This window comes from Hirundo rustica, chromosome 4 (genome assembly GCF_015227805.2).
Source record: "Hirundo rustica isolate bHirRus1 chromosome 4, bHirRus1.pri.v3, whole genome shotgun sequence".
Lineage (NCBI taxonomy): Eukaryota > Metazoa > Chordata > Aves > Passeriformes > Hirundinidae > Hirundo > Hirundo rustica.
In genome coordinates, this window is record NC_053453.1 from 3,794,052 (window position 1) to 3,812,891 (window position 18,840).

General features: G+C 41.0%; 2 protein-coding genes across 5 annotated transcripts; one reads left to right on the top strand and one right to left on the bottom strand.

The window, feature by feature from the left end:
- Positions 1 to 916: 916 nt before the first annotated feature.
- KIN (Kin17 DNA and RNA binding protein) lies at positions 917 to 11,196 on the bottom strand. 2 transcript variants are annotated; one of them, XM_040063410.1, is made up of 13 exons: positions 11,033 to 11,196; positions 10,385 to 10,479; positions 9,515 to 9,558; positions 9,290 to 9,412; positions 8,183 to 8,364; positions 7,159 to 7,207; positions 6,789 to 6,846; positions 4,688 to 4,808; positions 4,112 to 4,162; positions 3,666 to 3,734; positions 3,059 to 3,158; positions 2,694 to 2,794; positions 917 to 1,826 (listed from the first exon to the last, which is right to left on the bottom strand). In XM_040063410.1, exons 1-13 carry the CDS (start codon positions 11,144 to 11,146, stop codon positions 1,764 to 1,766), a joined length of 1,170 nt encoding a protein of 389 aa, XP_039919344.1. In that variant the 5' UTR covers positions 11,147 to 11,196; the 3' UTR covers positions 917 to 1,763. The 2 variants fall into 2 exon arrangements, with proteins under 2 accessions (XP_039919344.1, XP_039919343.1); XM_040063409.1 differs by having other exon boundaries at positions 935 to 1,826; positions 4,688 to 4,811.
- A 59-nt stretch (positions 11,197 to 11,255) lies between these two features.
- Positions 11,256 to 18,591, top strand: ATP5F1C (ATP synthase F1 subunit gamma). Of its 3 annotated transcripts, XM_040062241.1 has the most exons (10): positions 11,256 to 11,354; positions 12,520 to 12,554; positions 13,517 to 13,648; positions 14,004 to 14,208; positions 14,676 to 14,819; positions 15,191 to 15,255; positions 15,860 to 16,015; positions 16,933 to 17,029; positions 17,851 to 17,888; positions 18,452 to 18,591. In XM_040062241.1, exons 1-9 carry the CDS (start codon positions 11,311 to 11,313, stop codon positions 17,855 to 17,857), a joined length of 885 nt encoding a protein of 294 aa, XP_039918175.1. In that variant the 5' UTR covers positions 11,256 to 11,310; the 3' UTR covers positions 17,858 to 17,888; positions 18,452 to 18,591. The 3 variants fall into 3 exon arrangements, with proteins under 3 accessions (XP_039918175.1, XP_039918177.1, XP_039918176.1); XM_040062243.2 differs by lacking the exon at positions 17,851 to 17,888 and having other exon boundaries at positions 11,280 to 11,354; XM_040062242.2 differs by lacking the exon at positions 18,452 to 18,591 and having other exon boundaries at positions 11,280 to 11,354; positions 17,851 to 17,893.
- Positions 18,592 to 18,840: the final 249 nt, after the last annotated feature.

The window sequence follows — 18,840 nt, forward strand, 5'->3', positions numbered from 1 at the left end:
GTGTGTGCACCAAAAGCTAGATTTAAAACTCTTTTTGAACACCTTATTAAAGCACGTTGGCCTTATCCCTTCCAGCAGCCCTAACCTAGGAAAGGAACTCAAGTAGTCTCCTTGCCCTTCTCAACTTGGTTTCCTTCACTTAGGCACTAAAAGCTGGTACCAGATCTTTCTTGCAGCTGTGTCAGGATCAATGTGGTTTTGAAATGTCTCTTCAAAGTTCCTCTTGGAAGTGTCAGCAACTTCCACCAATTCATTTATTGCTTCTTTCAATTCACCCATCAGTTCTGACCTCCACATCATCCTGCAGCAGCCACTTCCCCAATTCAACCAAGCAGTGAGTTACCATTCTCTGGTCTTCTCTACAGAACTTATAAATTGTCTACTATATTTAATTCATCAGGCTGCAGAATATCAAGTGTAATTATTTTCAGTGATGCAGAAGCTCCTCTGTTCTGTCATTGCCCTCATCACCCTCCTACAAACCTCCTCTCTCTCACCTCCTGTCCTCTGGGAGATGGCAATGCTGTTCACACAGCTCAGGTTGCACAAAGAGCCTGAATTCACAGACAAGTGTTCTCTGCCTACAGTTCTCATAATTCTCCACTTTATGCTTGAAAAGACGGCTGATGTCCTGGGTGAGGATCCAGGATACCTCACACAGCAGCTGTTTTATTAAATCTCTGCAGACTTCTAGTCTGGAAACCACAAATCAACCAGACCATTTGAGGCAAGGAAAGGGAAAAGGTTCCAGAGACACAAAACCTTCAGGTGTTGAGTTTTACTTTGCCCAGGACCACCTGCATGGTCTTTTTCACCCAAATAATGTGGTGCACCAACCCAGCACTGCACTGTGCTCTTTGATGGACTTAAATCAACATCTGCCTCACGCATTGGAAAGGTTGGTAAGAAACACACTGACCTAAGAATGGTTTATGTTTATTCCTGAAGTGCCTTAGAAATTAAACATTGTACAAAATATGACACGTTTAAAAAAATAAAACAAGTAATGCTATATCATTTAGCATGAGTAACATTACTCATGTAGCAGAGCAACAATGGAAGAAAGGAAAAGGCTTTGGAAAACCAAAAAAGCAACCCCCAATTCATACCTGCACAAGCCTCAGCTCACATCCCAAGACACTCCACAAGTAACATCTGTGGAGCAGCTCCATATGGAGTCCACATGAAGATAAATTCCTTATCAGTATAATCAGGAGCCCTGACAAACCTGCTGGAGGAGTGATGACTTGCATTCTACTATCACTGATCAAAAATAAAGTGGTCACTGCACATAATAAACCAGACCATTCTCATAGCATCCAGGAAATAATCCCTCGCTATTCCATAATCCCTTGTCTTGTTCCTGCACCCCAAAGTCCATTTTGGCTCTGGATTGAGAAGTGTTTTGTTTAAACTCCTCTGACTCCAACACACACTGTCTCCCTGTAGGTAATTCTCTCTTCAGGATCTGCCCACATACTCCAGTTTTCAGCTCTCTGCAACATTTTATAAAAGGAAATTGAAGCAAATATTATAACTTTGATATAAAATCAGATGAAAATTTTCCACTGATAGTATTTCCATAAACAAATTGATAGCTATCTTTAAATAAATCAAGTTTGCTGTCGGTAATGTCTATATACATTATAAATACATACACACACAGTTAAAACCCTGACATGGTAGAGTCTTGTGTCTGCCTGAAAGATGCCAGAAAGAAGGTTTTGAGAACCAAAATCTTCTGTGATGCATGATTTAGCACCTCAGGCGAGTTTGGAAACATCTTCATACTGGATATCTTCGACTCTGCGCCCTTTTAAAGGTCCCTGGAGAATGACAGAAAAAAATATAACACCACAACATAAAATAGTTTATTTCTTGAATTCCCAACAGGGAGTTTATAATAGGAGAAGTAACGGGGATTTGTTCATGACACAACTGTTCCCTGATTCATAATTTTCAGCCTGACCAGAGAATGTGGCAGGGCCTAAACACCATCCCACAAATCCTTTAATTTTCAGGATGCTTTTAGTACCAAAGTTCCTCCTCTCATCAGGGCATCTGCAGAGTCTTTTCCCAAATCCTCCAGAATCCAATCTGGGCTGAGTTTGTGCAGCCCTTCTTTGAATGGGATCTAACAGTGTCTCCCCGTTGCAATCTGTGTTTAAGAAGTTTGACTTTGAGCCAATATCCTCTGTGCTTTATCAGTTTAAAGATTGGTTTTGCAGAGCAGAACAAAGAAAGAGCCACACAGACATGGTGGCATGAACTGATTGTTAACCACAACTGTTAACCATAAACAAGACAACAAATGAGCACATAAAGCCCCACATTCAGTCTGGAAAATGCAGGAGAAAATTCACATCCTTGCATATTTTGGATTTTTTATCTTCCCACAAAATAGTACCACAACAGCCATGTTCCAAATAAACACACTAAATATTTTTCAAATCTCTTTCAAGTTCAAAACTTGCTAAATTCAGCACCCTAGCGTCTTTTTGAAGATTCTCTGCAAAAAGCAAAGAATTATCCTGTGATAGGTGAGAATATGTGGTTGTTGATAGGTGGGGGTTGTCCACAGAACTCTGCACACCACAAATCCCAGGATTAAGGATATCATGGTTCTTTGTGAAAGCTCTTCATGTACAGATGGAAAGCTCTCTGCAAACAAGAGTGCAATGTTTGATACTTACCGAGTCAATGGTTATTGTCACTGAAAACCTCTTCTCATTTATGGATTCCAAAATACCTTCATTTCCCCTGTACCCACCATTTAATACCATCACTTTCTTGCCTGAAAGAAAAATAGGAAAAGAGTTACACAACAGGGTTCCAAATTTCTGTAAAATGTTTGCCCCCATCTTTCTTATAAACCCCTTTAAGTATTTGAAGGTACTCTGAGGTCTTGACAGCACCTTCCCTTTTCCAGGCTGAACAACCCCAACTCCTTCAGCCTATCTGAGGTTATGGTACTTTCAAGTGGATGAGTTGTAGTTTAAAAGAACTGATATATAAGTTTTGCAGTGGCAGAAGCTGGAAAGAGAAGAAAACACTGTACCTGGTGCTGGTATTACAGTTTCTAGATGTGTCTGATCAAGCTTCAGCTTGTCCCCAGAGTCAATCACCTTCACAACTGCTGTGTATTTGTCAATCACTTCCTGTTGTAAAAGGCAGAGGCCAATCAGAAAAACTGAACATTTTTCTCTGAATTTTTTTCAAAGTTAACAAACTCTGGCATCATGACTCTGCAATTCTATGTTTTCAAAACCAGCAAAATGCAAGGGCTCCAGCCTGGAGATGTTGTGTGCAAATGAGAACCTGCAGCTTAAATATTAGTGCAGAACTGACTGGTCTGGGGTTAAAATCCAACTGCACTGCTCTTGCTCACAACCCATGGACACAGGGATTATTCTCCAAGATGGATGTGTAAATAGGGAAAAACTACACTGGACAAAACTGTGCTTAAGAAAGGATCACTGAATAAATGACACTAAACCAATTTAGAGGTTCACTCCCTGTACAGAATAAGTTCCAATACAGGTGAGGTGACATTTCAGTCCCCAACAGTGTTGTCTTAAGGCTGAACAACCTGCACAATGAAACAAATCTTCCTAAGTCACCTAATTCCAGAAAAGCCAAACCACGTTCTCCATGGCCCACCTTACCTTAACAACTGCCTTCTTCTTGTGGTACTTGTCTCCAAGCTTTTTTGTTACAATTTTTACAATGATTTCCTGGGAAATTTGAAAGGAGAGAAATGATAAAATAAAGTGTCAAAATGTGCAAACAACTCTACAATCTAAATTAATAGTACAACACTGTGCAAGAAGCAACAATAGTAAAGATGTGGCTTTCGGGAAATTGTGTATATTGTCAAACTGTTGGCTCAAAGTAGTATCTCTCAAGACTTTTTTGGGTTTCTTTGACAAATACAGTTATACTTGAATTAATGATCTAATGTGACAGCCCACAATAAGTCAAGAGGAGGAAAGGAAAAATAAGCGTGAATTTAGTTTGCAATCTGCTTTTGGATCTTTACACTAATCAACAATGGCTTTAGAAATGCAAAATTGGCTGTATTTGGTATAATAATAATTTTTAAGTCACTTACAGGCTGTAACCAGTAGTCTCTTCGAGATGTTCTTTTCTTCTCCTCTTCAAGCTAAAGAACAACAACAAATAATCACCATTTACTTCCTCCTCCCACTACAGCTTTCCCATGCCTTTGAACAGCTTTGAACCAATTTTCCAGCCCCATTTCATGTGGGGAATAAAAACAATCCCAAACCCCTAAATAATGGTATGTCAGTATGGTTTTGCCTCATAAAAATTGATTTGATGAATCCAGGAACTCATGATAAAATGATGGTGATTTGCATTTTGTTTTTTCGGTTTTTTTTTTTTTTTTTTTTTTTTTTGGCAAGTGTTTCTAGGTATTTTCTTCTCTTGCAAAATCTGTATTCCTTTATTTCCAACACTGCTGTCATCTGGGAAATAGACAGAGTTGAGCAGCCAGTTTTATGAAGAAACGAAACCAGTTTTATATGGAAATGAAATGATTTTGCCTGCTAAGACATGAAAAGTTGGAATTCAATATGAACTGAAGGTCTAAGGTCACTTCACTTGGTGAAGTGAACATTGTCACAGGCACAGGGGCATACAGAAACAGATCCTGCATGATTATTACCTCCATGATCTCATCCAGTGCAGATTTCTTCTTTTTCTCTTTGGTTTGACCAGAGCTATGAGCTGTTTCTTTTCTTTTAACTGCCCCCTCCACCATCTTCAGTGCATTCTGTCCAAGGACACTGCTGGAAAAGTAAGATGGTGTTTTCACAGCAGATCTTGTAATTTTTCTCCTCTACCAAGATGCATTTGAAGAGCTGGCTGTGCAAAAAGGCCTGCTGGTCTGCTTGATTTCAGGTGTGACAGGCCCCTTCCAGACCCTGCACACCTCCTCCTCTAGAACTGATCTCCTTGGGGTGCAAACTCCATGTCCATTGAAAGTCACAGCAGAATGGGCACAGCCCAATGACCAGTTCACCATGGCACAAGCAGAGAGTTGATCAAGACTTGAGTTCAATGAAGAAGACAAAAGCTGGTCTGCAAATAAGGATTTCAAATTTGAAAGGACAAATTTTAGAGAAGCCACCTGGACAGAGGAACTCTCAGACATGGCAGGTATCTAGGATTCCTTCCTGAAAAGATTTTGAGGCTATGTCGCAATGGGAGAAAACACCCTGGAATCTGTAGAAAAGAGCTCCACACCCAGCAAATAAATGTCACCTTCACAACTATATTCAAAATAGGCAAACAGCCTAAGAACTGTGGAAAATAAAGAGCAATCAGCAGAAAAGTTACATCTCAGGGATGAGGGAACAACTAGGCAAAGTGAGAACTGCCCACAGGCAGCTTCACTTCAGCCATTTTTGTAACAGACATTTGAAAACAGTAAAAAAATTTAGGTATTGTTTCAACCGAAAAGATGAAGGCAGCTGCTCTGAGGTGAACAGTGATGCAATAATTAATATGGCCTTAGGACAAATTGCATGCTCTGCCTGTGGTGAGGATGTTGGATACACTCCCACAGGGAAGATACCCCACAGGAATGAAAACACAGGAATTGCAGTAGAAGCAACTTCAAGAGAAAGCTGTATTTCATAGGAAGTCCGCATAATCATAAAGTTTGAGAAAAAATCACACATTAAATCACAAATCAGATAGGAAGTACTTAAAAAAAAAATCTCATAAAGGGCAACATACAATTAAAGCATAACAACTGCAGTGTCCATATTTAAGAAGACAAACATATCTAGCTGTGAAGTTACTACAGTACTAGCTCAAAGTTTACAGGTAAGTATTTCATATATGCTGTGAAGAAATTAGACTACTTGACATATGATTTCACATTTGGCCAAATTTAGACCTGAAGTATTTCTCACTGAAACTATTCAAGTGAGAGTCTGAATTGAGTTTCAGAATCATCCTAAGCACAACTCAATGCTTAGGGATAATTTACAAGTTTTCCTCAAAGCCTGCAATCTGTATCTATTACTGCAAAGAACTGCTTTACTGTCTCATTTTCTGCCTGGCATATATCCCATCAGATAACTTATCTAGTAGCTGAGTGTGATGAGGGGAAAGCTTTCTTCTTACCTGCAATACGTTTAATTACAATATTGCCGCACATGAGAAGATGTACTGCTCATCAAACAGTTCCACAGCCTACTCTAAGTCAGTATTATTTGCATTATTGATCCCTTCTGTTCTGCATTGCTTGTGGTTACACAATGACAATTAAATTCCAGAGCTCTAGGAAGATTTATTTCAGGTAGATTTAGCTGCTTAAACAATGACCAAAGAAAGTATTGTCTCCAATTAGACAAGGCAATCAAACCTTTTAGAACCAAAATGAACAAGTCACGAATATCCATTCACAGCTGGGACTAGATGGGATCACTGCAAATGCTTGGGCTGGATCCCTTTCCCACCCTCCTTGGAGGAACCTGTAACTGCCTATTACTTTACAGACATCTGCCATGAAGCACAAGAGAGAATTCAAGAAAGCTCCTCACAGCTCACACTTAAGACACACCCACCCACCCACTGCAAATACAAAACACTCAGTAGCCCCTTCTGAATGCCAAGAGAGGATGAGAGATCAGACTCCAAATATTTCAGGACAAGACAAACCCTTCTGTTCAAACAAATACAAGACAAACCTTCCTGTTCACTTGTCATACAAGTGCTTTGTAACAGTAAGGGTTGGCCTTAAATTCTCTTCTCACCTTGTTTTAGAAGATGCTGCGACTGAAGTACTTGGTCCTTTGTTTAAATTAAATGTAACTAAAAAATAAAGAGACATTACTCTATTTCTATCTTTGAAAATAACTGCATTGAAGGATGTTAACAATTTTTTTTAAATCTGCAAATGGAAAAAATCATATAATTGAAAATATTTACTAATCTATATTTTGGGTTAGCTTTTAAAATAAATTAAATTTTGTAATACAGAATACTCTGCATTTCCATATTGTAGTGCTCTTTATCTCAAAGGAGTTTATGAAGCACCAAGCAGGGTCCAACACTCCTTTCATTTGAATCACAAGATCAGCTCCAGCAGGTTCTAGAAAATTACATCCATAAAAATCTGGTTACCTTTTTCTTCCTCATTTTCTCTGTTCAGTTCAGTATAGACTGGCATTTCCTGCCAAAAAACCACAAAGCACATTTAAGGAATCAAACAGAAAACTGAATCAAGTTATCATTTTTTGGTGATCATTGTTTAGCTCAGTTTTACAGACTACTCTGAGATTATTACCAGTAACTGTAATATTCAACCTGGTTTGATTTGTAAAAGATTAAAATTGAAAACATCCTCTCATTACAGGTTCCCGTGCAAAATTCTCCAATTAAAGAGATGCTGCCTAAACTTGCTCAATTCCAGCATAAAAGGCAAGTGGCCCTGCTGCGGCAGTTTTCTCTGTCTGAACCAGCATGGTCTGACTGGTTTCTATACAGACTGATAACTCAAAGAAGGAAATTCTGGTATCTTTCCAATTTTTAAGCACTGAAGGCTCAGACCATTTAAATTTCAATTAGTTTTAAATTAGGAAGCAGGTAATTGCTTACAAGAGCATTTAAATGTACCCATCAATACCCAGGATCAAACGGGAGATTTCAGCCACAGGCAATAACGTGTATACGGGTCATGGAATGATGCCAAATACACAGATCCCAAATAACCACACCAGCATCACCAAAATAGAACTTTTCACTGCGTGGATTTGATCAAGCCAGATCCCCCTGGTTATTTATCACAGCCCCTTCAGCGTACAAAAGCCAGATCCCCCCAGTTATTTATCTCAGCCCACTCAGTGTACAAGGCACTTGTTATCTACAGCCCTATTAGTTGTGAAATACCATAAATGAAGACACATCATGCAGGTTACTGGATTGTTAGTTCCCCCTTCCTAAATTCAAGAGTGATTTTTAAATCACTAATCACTTAAAGAGCAGTAATTGTTACTTCCTTAGTACCAATGCAAGCTGGGTACAACGTAACACCAAGTTAGGAAGCAAAGGAAATACCAGTGCAAGGATTCCAGCAGCATCAAATTTCCCACTGACAACCACAAGGAGCTTTGAGCTGAAGGTTCACACACAGTGCAATTTTCCTCACCAGTTCTTTCCCCTCCAAACCTCTTCTAACTTGTTGTTCAATGAATTTAGCAGTTTTTTCTTCATCATCAAGGTCCTGTTTCTTCTTCCTCTCTTGTTCTTGCTGCCTGCGAATGGTCTCTGGGTCCCTGTCGATGTACTGAATGTACCAGCCTTTAGGAGTCTCATCAACCTTACAAAGACCTAAAAAGTCAAGGGAAAACAAAATAAGATTAATATTAACTATATCAAGATCATTTTTAGTCCATGTTCACTGTAGCAATGCAGATACTTTACCAGAGACAACATGCCTCTTACTGGGCTGCTAAAACTGACTTTGACTTATCTGTACCGTGTATTTCTGCTCTCAGCTACGCAGGTCTGTTTGGACACAGGCCAGATCACATCACAAAGTGCATGAAGTGTTTTACAATACTTTCCTTATTGAAGAAAAGTTTCCTTCCCACTGTGTTAACAAGGAAGTAGACAGAAATCTAACATGCATAAATGATACACAGTCAAAGTATCGTACCAAAGGAAATATTGCAGCACTGTGCTAATGTTACTGACTCTGGCAAGAGTGACTTTCCAAACAAATCCTTAACTCCTGGATGTATCCTGCAGAACAGGGGCACCCTGAGCCAAAGTAAACTTTCTGTCACACCACAGTGCCATTTAATCTCTCTTCCTCCCACCAAACACAGATCTGCAGATCCCTAGCTTTAACCCTTCCACTAGGCCAGGAATGAAAATGACTGCTTGCTTCTTGTCACCTCAGATGTGGAAAGATTCTGTAGCCTTAAGGGATGTCCAAATTTAATTAAAAATTTTTAATTTTTAAATGGCAACTGTTAGAAGTTGATTTAGAATATAGCAATGCATCCAGTAAATACAGAGCAGCAGATGAAACAAGTAAAGGCTCACAACTAATGTACTTATCCCAGACTTGCGGCATTTTTCATAAGCAAACTCGTAATAGCATAGAAATATGTTTGGAAATTTTTCATGTATATACAGGAAGGGAGGGGAAGAAAGAAAAAGAACTAACATAAATATTTTCTGATCAATTATCAGGAATTCAATTACCCAAAAATTTTAAGACTTCCCAACCCTGAGCAGACACACTCACCTTCTCTCCCTAGCCATTTTGTAAAATCAGTCAGTGTCTCCCATTGTGTGGCATTCATGTGGATGTGTTCTCGATGGCTGATGTATTCATTGTACACAATATTATTGTGCACTCTCTTTGTTCCTAAAATACAGAATTATTATTATTATTACTACGGTTATTATGTGGCTTGCACTGAACCAACAAAAAACACTAAAAAAACCAAACAAACAGCAAAATATTTACCAAATCGCCTTCTGAGCAATTCTAGGAAATCATTTCGGAATTCCCTTAAGGAATAAAAAAAATATATTTTTAGTAAAACCAACAACTAGGAAGCAATTTTCTGTTGTCATTAACAGTTAAACATCTGCAGTATAAACCTGATTATTTTTTTGATCTGAGCATGATGATATTCAGACAAATTTCCCTTTTTCAGTAGAGCAGGATTAAATGCAGGATGAAACACAACATGATACATGCACACACCTTAAATCTCCAAGAGAGTAACAGCGTTTCAAAGGGATAAAATGGAGCAAAGGAATCTCAACACTTCCCATTAATTGCTGGTGTTTTGTTACCAGGCGTCTTCCCAGGCAGACTGACACAGAGCACAGGGCAGCACAAAGGGCTGGATGGGGCAGGTGGATCACTCATCTCCCTGCTAATTCCAGGGCTGCAGCATAAAGCCTTCAGTCTCACTGAGGACAGCTCCAGTCATTCCAGCTGTCATGTAGGTCAGCTGGATAAAGGCCTGGGAGAAGCTGGGGGATGTCAGTCCCTCCCCTGACTTGCTCTCTCTCTGTTATGGCCCTTTTAGCTCGTGTGTGTGTGGCAGTCACTCAGCACGGACAGAAAGGTGATGTATTTGTAACACAGAGCAACTTTAAACCGGATTAAAACACGAGACAAAAACTGTCAAATTCATGGCTTCCTGAAATCTCTTACCTGAAGTTTAAAGGTGGCACTGCCTAAATTTTCAATTACAAAAAGAGCTGACACTAATATGTATCACAATAAAGCATCTTCATTGGGGCATTATTGGGCCTAAGGGGTGTGGCTGTGCAGACCTAATACAGGGGTGAAGATCTGGGTAAGAATATACAGAAGACTTACTCAGAGAAGTAATCCATGAATTGCTGAGGATTTTCAGAAGCCAGCAACAACTGCCTCTGGTGGGACTCAGACATGCAGTGACACTTGAAGCCATTCTATAAAGCAAAAATACTTTGTTTTTGTCTCAATTTACAACACTCACAGATGAAGAGAGTATTAAAATCCTACAAATAAAGTGTCACAGGTGTGATCCCAACTCCCACAATGTTCCCCTCAACAGCACTGAGGACATTTACAAGGGAGATTGATTGGACAAGAGACAACGGCTTAAAACTGAAAGAGAGCAGGGTTAGACCAGATATTGGGAAGAAATTCTTCTGTGTGAGGCTGGTGAGGCCCTGGCACAGGTTGCCCAGAGGAGCGGTGGCTGTCCCATCCCTGAAAGTGTCCGAGGACTGGCTGGACGGGGCTTGAAGCAACCTGGGATAGTGGAAGGTGTCCCTGCCCATGGCAGGGCGTTTGGAAATGGATGATTTTTAAGGTCCTCCCAACCCAAACTATCCTGTGTTTCTATGAGATCGGAGCTGTCACAAGAGCTGACCCCGATCAAGAGGACCTGACCTCAGGAGAACCGGGACTGGGGGTCCTTAGACGGAGATCGGAGCGGCCCGAAGCACCGGGGAACCCGCCCAGCGCACCCCCAGTTACCTCATCGCGGCACTGCTTCTGGCACATCTGGCAGTACCAGCGCAGCTTCTGCAGCCCCTTGGACTTGATGCGGTTGGCGATCGCCTTGGGGCTGAGGAAATCCGACTTCCCCATGGCGCCGGTCCGGTCCCGTCCCGACCCCGCTCCCGGCCGCTGCCGCTCCGGCTCCCGCCCCCTCCGGAAATGGCGGCGGCGCCCTGGAAGCGGATCCCGGCGGGGCGGCGCATGCGCGGTGCGGGCGCGCTGACCTTCAGCGGGGCTGTGGTGGAGGCGCCGCCATGTTCGCCCGGGGCGCCGCGGTCGCGCTGGTCCAGCCGCAATGGTACCGGCACGGGCTGGGACGGGCGCTCTGGGGACGGGGAAACGCGTCCCGATGCCCGGGGCGGCTCTGCGGGGTGAGGGAGGGATGGCTTTCTTCAGCCATGTGGCGCCTGGGGGCGGCGGGGTCGCGGCCGCGGGTGGTCCGTGAGGCGCTGTGGGCTCTGAGGGGGGACGGCGGAGCGGGCACCGGGAGATGAGGCAGCGGGGACCCGCAGGGATGCAGGGTCCGTCCTCGGTGGGTGGGAGCGCTCGGTCGGAGGGGGTGAATGGGACAGGCAAGGGTTAAAGGACAGGTTTCTACATGGCAGGAGACCCTGCTCTGGCCAAGAAATGGTGCGGCCTCCTCTGCTTAGTTTTAATGGTCTTTAGAAGCTAATTGCATTGCGGGAAGCTTTGTTTTAAGTTTTTTTTTATTATTTCTAATTTGCCCTTCTAATGCCCTCGTTTAGTCCGTGCCATTACCGCAGGCGGCGGATAATGCATTAAACCTTTCTCTGTACTCGGCGCTGCTGAGGCGCCGCCTCGAGTCCTGGGGCCGATTCGGGGCCCCTCAGTTCAGGAAGGGCACGGGGGTGCTGGAGCGAGTCCGGAGAAGGACAGGGGAGCTGGGGAAGGATCTGGAGCCCCAATCCTCTGAAGAGCGGCTGGGGTAGCTCAGCCTGGAGACAAGGAAGCTCGGGGTGACCTTATCACTCTACAGCTCCCTGACAGGACAGTGCAGTCAGGTGGGAGTTGTCCTCTCCTGCCAGGCAGCCAGCGGCAGGACTCGAGGATATCGGTTTGTACATTTCTTCACGCAAAGTATGATTAGGTATTGGAATAGGCTACTCAGGGAAGTGGTGGAGTCACCGTCCCTGGAGGTGTCTAAAGAAAGACTGGATGTGGCACTCAGTGCCGTAATTTAGTTGATAAGGCAGTGTTCGGTCATAGGTTGGACTTGATGATGTCAGAGGTCTTTTCCAACCTAACTGTGTGAAATTACATAGATGAGGGAAGGATGAAGGTGTGCATACAAGCCACAGGTCAGAGTGGCTTGTCTCTGCTAAAGAAGTTTTTTAAGAAACAGCAAATCTTTGAGTTTTCATCCCTCTGGACTTGCCCTTGGCAGGTGTTGGTTTGCTGGAGAGCTAGTGAATTATCCTAATTTCTCCTGCATTCCTTTTCAGGGGCCAAGTCAGGAATATGGCAACACTGAAAGACAGTAAGTAAAGGTTTTGTTTGTTCTTGAGGGAGGAAAAATGTTGCAGGAAAACCATATGTTGAAATATAATTCTGTTTAGCTTCTGTTGGTAAGATGATTTTGGTACATGCCAATGATATGTGTATCATATTTTATATACCACAATATAGGCCTGCCGTGGTAATTACATTAAACAAGTGTCCTTCAGAGAAGGAATTGCTTGAAGTGGTTTTGGCTGTAATTTAGATGTCTTTTTACAGTTTTACTGAAATATATTTTAAAAATAATTTTATCATATATGCTAAACCAGATTTCTGCTCACCTCTCAGGATTAACTTAGTTTCTCCTGTGTTTATTTCCGTGTGTTTTTATGCAGCATTTGGTGGGGGAAAGGATTGACTGAATGGTTTTAGTATGATGATGCTTCCTTAAGCTATTCCTCATAGTTCATACTTCATTATAAAGGGATATTGCCTTGGAATTGTGCTTGTCTATGGGATGCCTGGTTTGGTTTCTTTTTCCATTAGTGTTTTTATAAATATCATTTTACCACAGACTAAACAGAGGAGGAAATTTCTTCTGTCTTCTCCCCATGGGGACTTTTTTGTTGGTTTGTTTCCTCTGCTTGTCATCTGTGAAAGATGACACTATACCTCAGTTGATAAATTTGTGAAACAGGTAGGTGTGGAAGCAAAGAGAATAGTAAATAGGCTTCGTGTTAGGATAAATATTAAATGAATGTTATGTCTGAAGGAAATAACATCTCCGTTGTAAAGATGAATTTGTGTTAGCTACATCCTAACTCTTGATGCAAATACTGAGGTCTTTTATGAGGTTTATTTGTATGTGTGTTTATATAGTTCTTCTTCTTTGAGGAATATGGCAAAATATTTTTGGATGGCTTTTGCTGCTGGCGTTTTGTTGTTTGGGTTTGAGTCATTATGGCCAGAGCAGTCTGTGACCTTCAGCTCTTAACCTTGCAGTCACCAGGCGTTTGAAGTCCATCAAGAACATCCAGAAGATCACCAAGTCCATGAAGATGGTTTCTGCAGCCAAATACGCCAGAGCTGAGAGGGAGCTGAAGCCTGCGAGGGTCTATGGAACAGGAGCTCTGGGTGCGAGAAAGTTCTTGCACTTAGTCATGGGGGAGCAGAAGAGGAGGTTTTCATAGTGGTGATAAAATGCCAAGGATTTTTAACCTTCCAGTAGTCTGTCCCCAAAAGAATTTGTAGAGTGAACTTCACTGAGTGACAACTGATCAGAGCTGTGACTGGCTTTGAATTGTTTCTTACATCTCACATCTGGTCTGACCATGTGCAAGCTTGGAACAATTGCAAAGGAGATAAAATTAATCTGGCTAAGATCTGGAGGCCCTTTAGTATTTGTTGTAGTTAGAACAATTCTGAGCATTTTTTATGACTTCCTTGCTTTTTTGACACTCTTGAAAAACATAATAATCTTTTATTTCAGCTCTTTATGAGAAAGCAGAAATAAAGGCACCTGAGGACAAGAAGAAGCACCTCCTTATTGGTGTGTCCTCTGACCGCGGCCTGTGTGGTGCTATCCATACATCCATTGCTAAAACCTTGAAGAATGAGATTACCAACCTCTCAAATGCAGGCAAAGAGGTTATGGTGGTTGGAGTAGGTGACAAGATCAGAGGCCTGCTTCAAAGGTAAAAAGGATGAGGCCCAAACTCACACCACAACAGAGTTTAATGTGGAGTTTTGTTTGTTTTCTGTTGTAGAAATTTCAAGGCTGTTAAGATGTTTGTGTGGCATTGGCAGAATTAGATTGCATTTAAGGGAGCTGTATTAAATTCAAGTTCCTGTAAAAGAAAATCTGCAAATATCCTAAAAGTGGTTTTGATCATCTCACAATTTGGGAAACTGCTGCACAGCACGATTACGTTCTTGAAACAAAAGTCTGAAAGCTAGCAACAGGCCCTGTTATAGTGTGTGTATTGTGAAGCTATCAACAATTTAACTAAAGAAAAAGTTTCTTTCAGACCCAAATTCAATAAAACGTTTAGTTCTGAGCACTCCTAAGTTACAGTCAGTTACTTCTAGTAAGTCAGTCTTGGTGCCTCTTTGTACTTCAGAGCATCCACGTGGTTCTAACATGGGTTTGTTGATGCTGCAGGACACATAGCAACTATTTCCTGCTGACATTCAAAGAGGTGGGACGGAGACCTCCGAGCTTTGGAGATGCTTCAGTCATTGCTTTAGAGCTGTTAAACTCTGGGTTTGAATTTGATCAAGGCTCTGTCATCTACAATCGCTTCAGGTAAGGTTCAACTGAAACTTCACTGGAAAAATACTTGGCAGAATTCTTCAAAGAGCATATTGGCCTGAAGAAGTTATATGAAAGCTGGCTGGGATTTGGCATGTTCTTTATTTCTTGATTTTGTTGTGTGTGAAAAACTGGGCTGTTTTCTCTAGTAGCTGTAGTTAGAACTCCCTTTTGACTTGTGTATAGTGAACGCTGTTATATTTACAGTCAGCACATCATTATATCCATGTGGTATCCAAGATCTTTTCATCAGGGTTGTGACAAAACTTTGTGGTATTAGAAAGTGAGAAGTTGTCTGTTATAATTTGATTTGAATCATTTAATCTAGAGTTAATTGAAGAGCCTATTTTGCTCTTTTTGTGCAGGTCTGTCATCTCTTACAAGACCGATGAAAAACCGATCTTCTCCTTTGAAACTGTGGCTAGTTCTGGTAAGTAGGGAGCTAGAAACCCCTAGTTACATGCAGAGATAATTCCTAAGAAAAGTACTCTGAAAATGGGAATATGGTATTAAAACATCTTATTATGGTGCTTTATTGTAAGTTTAACAGATGGTTTTATGTTGGCCAAGATCAATCCAAGGCTGTCTTACAAAGGTGCTGTGGGGCAAGGAGGTTAAAAGGAAAGGTGATACTAATTCTGGTTTGAGATTTTGTCTTGAGCAATAATTGTGAATATGTAAACTCTGTCAGTTCCAAAATTTTCAGCACTGAACAGCCTGAGTAGTGAGTGACTTTTCACTGCTCACTAAAAATACTCTACAACGTTGCTGCAGCATTGTATGGGAAGGTTAATATGGCAATAATGTATTTTGCTTTGGTCTGACTTTCCTAATATAAAATTGAATTAAAACCCATAAAATAGTTAACAGAATTATAGCTAGCGTAAAGATTCTGAGGGTACGCATAATATGTGCAGGAAATCCCTCTGTGCTGCCTTAAGTAATGAAACAGCCAAGTAATCTTCTTGTCATTGTATTTTGCTAGAAGTAATAAATCTTGGGTATCTCTAAGCCTGCTTTTCCATGTTTTGCAGATAGTCTAAGTATCTATGATGATATTGATGCTGATGTGCTCAGAAATTACCAGGAGTTCACACTAGCAAACATTCTGTACTACTCCCTGAAAGAATCCACCACCAGCGAGCAGAGTGCCAGGATGACTGCCATGGACAATGCCAGCAAGAATGCTTGTAAGCTACTCCCTGGGTTTTTTGGGACTTCAGTTGTTCAGCAGGAAAGTGCTGACCTCCCTGCTTCAAAAATCAGCTATTTCCTATCTTAATTCCACTTCGAGTTGTCTTTTTGAGCCAGTTCAACCAAGATTCTGTTTCAAACATGAACCGTATTTAGTGCGTGGAAAGAGGGATTGCTGTCAAGAAACAAGCCTAGGACTGGAAGTGAAATAACAGATTATTTTAAAGGCATATAAAATACTAAATTATTAGTTAATGACTAAATATTCTCTATGCTCCTCTCATGTGGCTGCTCTGATGATTTCCTGAATTTTTATAAATCTATACCTACTCATTCACCAAATACAATTATGCAGCACAATTTAAAGGTGGGGAAACTTAAACAATAGTTAAATACCACCTGTCATGGAGCAAGTAGAGAATGTATGAGAGTTCCTTGGAAGGATACTGGTGATTGTGTGAAGCTGATGTGGTGTGCAGTTGGGCTGCCTGGCTCTGATGACCAGCTTGAGAGAAAGAGGTGATAATTTCTGTGTTTAAAAATAATTGAGAAAAAAAAAATCAGAAAAATCTCTCTCCTGTTGCCACACCTTGAAGGAAATAGCAATGTAGTTAATTGACAGTGAAATTTAATTTCAAAGCAAATGATGCGTGTTTGTGTTATGTTATGATACTTACGTGGTATTTACAAGTCTGCCAGCTGTTCTGCAGATGTGTAACAGACAAGCTGAGTTCTCAGGTTTCTAGATTGTTTACTGGTAATATTACCTGTAGGGAAAAAATGTCAGGTGCACTAAACCTCTTGGTATTTACAGTGGTTTACAAGACACTTGGACATTCTGCCCATACAGCTTCTCCTTATCCGCATTCATACACTCATTCTGTGTTTAAACTCCAATCTTGCCTTTTTCCAGCCGAGATGATTGACAAGCTGACCCTGACGTTCAACCGCACCCGTCAAGCCGTCATCACCAAGGAGCTTATTGAGATCATCTCTGGTGCTGCTGCTCTGTGAGTATTTGTATGAACCGTGGGTGTTTGTATGAACGTGCAGTCAGAGCTGTTGCAGTCATGTGCTGCTTGTGTGCCAGGGTAAGGGGCAAGGTTTGGGATTGTAGGTCCTAAAACCAGAGGGAAGGCAGACCCTGGCATGGCTCCCAAGCTTTTCAGTTTGCGCAGTTCTATAACCAGAGCGAAGTTTGGCAGTTTTTTTTCTGGCCAAATACGCTTTAAAAGCTGGTGAAATAGAATCTTGCCTGGAGAGGTGAGGATTTTCCTCCTTTCTGGCCCTTGGTGGATTTCCCCCTCCTCCCTTTTACCCAGACGTTTCCTACTTTGTCTGGTCAAATTACCCAATAGTGTTGAGCGAGGAGAGCAAATGGTGTGACTGAAATGCTTTTGGATAAATCAGGTGTTCAGAAGCTGAGAGTTTGGGGGTGAGTTTGCAAGGAGGGGATTTCCAGAATCTATCGTTATGGAATCTGTATTTAACTTGAAGTTCAGTATTTTGCTTGTTTGCCTGAGACTGATGTTTTGTGCAGGTGTGTGCTGCAGGTTACAAATGTGTGGGCTTAGACCACAATTTGTAACTGCATGTAGCTCGTGTGTATTACTGTTAACAGTTAAAAATTTGTGCTCTGTATAGAAATACATGTGATCATATCCTGTGTATTTACAGAATGCCTGGAATATGTACTTTATATTATTTTGCTGCTGTATTGTGCTCCTCACAATACATTTGTGGTCATAAATCCGTGCAGAGTTTTGCCTGAATTTGCATGAGTTGCTTCCTAACCTGCTTGTTTTGTTTTTTCTCGTAATACCATAACCAGGGATTAATCGGAAAAAGCGGTTCAGCCAAATCCAAGAGGTAAAGTTATGTCATAGAAACTGGATTGTGTTTTAGAATGAATTAACACAGAAAATAGGAAGTCAGGTGAGGAAGTCAGAATTGAGTGGTCTTGGTCAGATAGAAACTTTTTTCCTAAAGAGCTGTGAAATTGGACATTTCTACTTTGAATCTGTCTGGACAAAGAGTTCTTAATTTTCAGTAATTTAAAGGAAAATATGTTCATGGGAGCATAATCCCATGTGAATTAGAATTTTCTGTGGGTTTTTTTTTCTCTCTATTATTGGATTCATTTGCAATTACTGTTTGAATTTTTGCATAGTGGCCTGATTTAATACAATTACTTAAAAATGTCTGTATGTAAGACATACCTAAAAAGGTTTCTGTATTAACATCAACATATTCAAAATCTAAAATGGAAGGAAAAATTTGAAGTTTAAAATGTAAGGAAAAAATAGATTTGATGAATAGTTTGGGGGGGTGGTAAGGAATATTAATTAAGTATTCAAGTTGGGGAAGGTAACAGTTTAAAATAAATACATAAATAGATGAAAGGGTTTTAATTGTTTTAATTTCCCTTACAGGTGAGGAGGAGCTCTTCTGAGCATATGTGGTTTAGCCTGCCTGTGTCTGTGTTAACAAGACTGGTCTGTTATCTTGTGAAGAAGTGGAAAAGCCCCAGAAATCTGTAAATTCTTACAATAAACCACCTCCATGAAACAGATCCTTTTGGTTGTCTGTGAAGCAAGTGTTCTTTGAGTCTAATATCTGGGTTGGGCTTGGGTGTGCTTTGAAATTTCACTTTTTAAAAGCCTGTACTCTACCTTCTTAATATTTTACCATGTGAAACATGAGTGGATGTTTCTTTTGAAGAGTGGAAGAGATTTTTTGACTTCACCCTGTATTTCAAAGTGAAGTGACCTACTTTGACAGGTACATTGTATTGTGGGCTGAAGGAAGAGACTGGAATAAC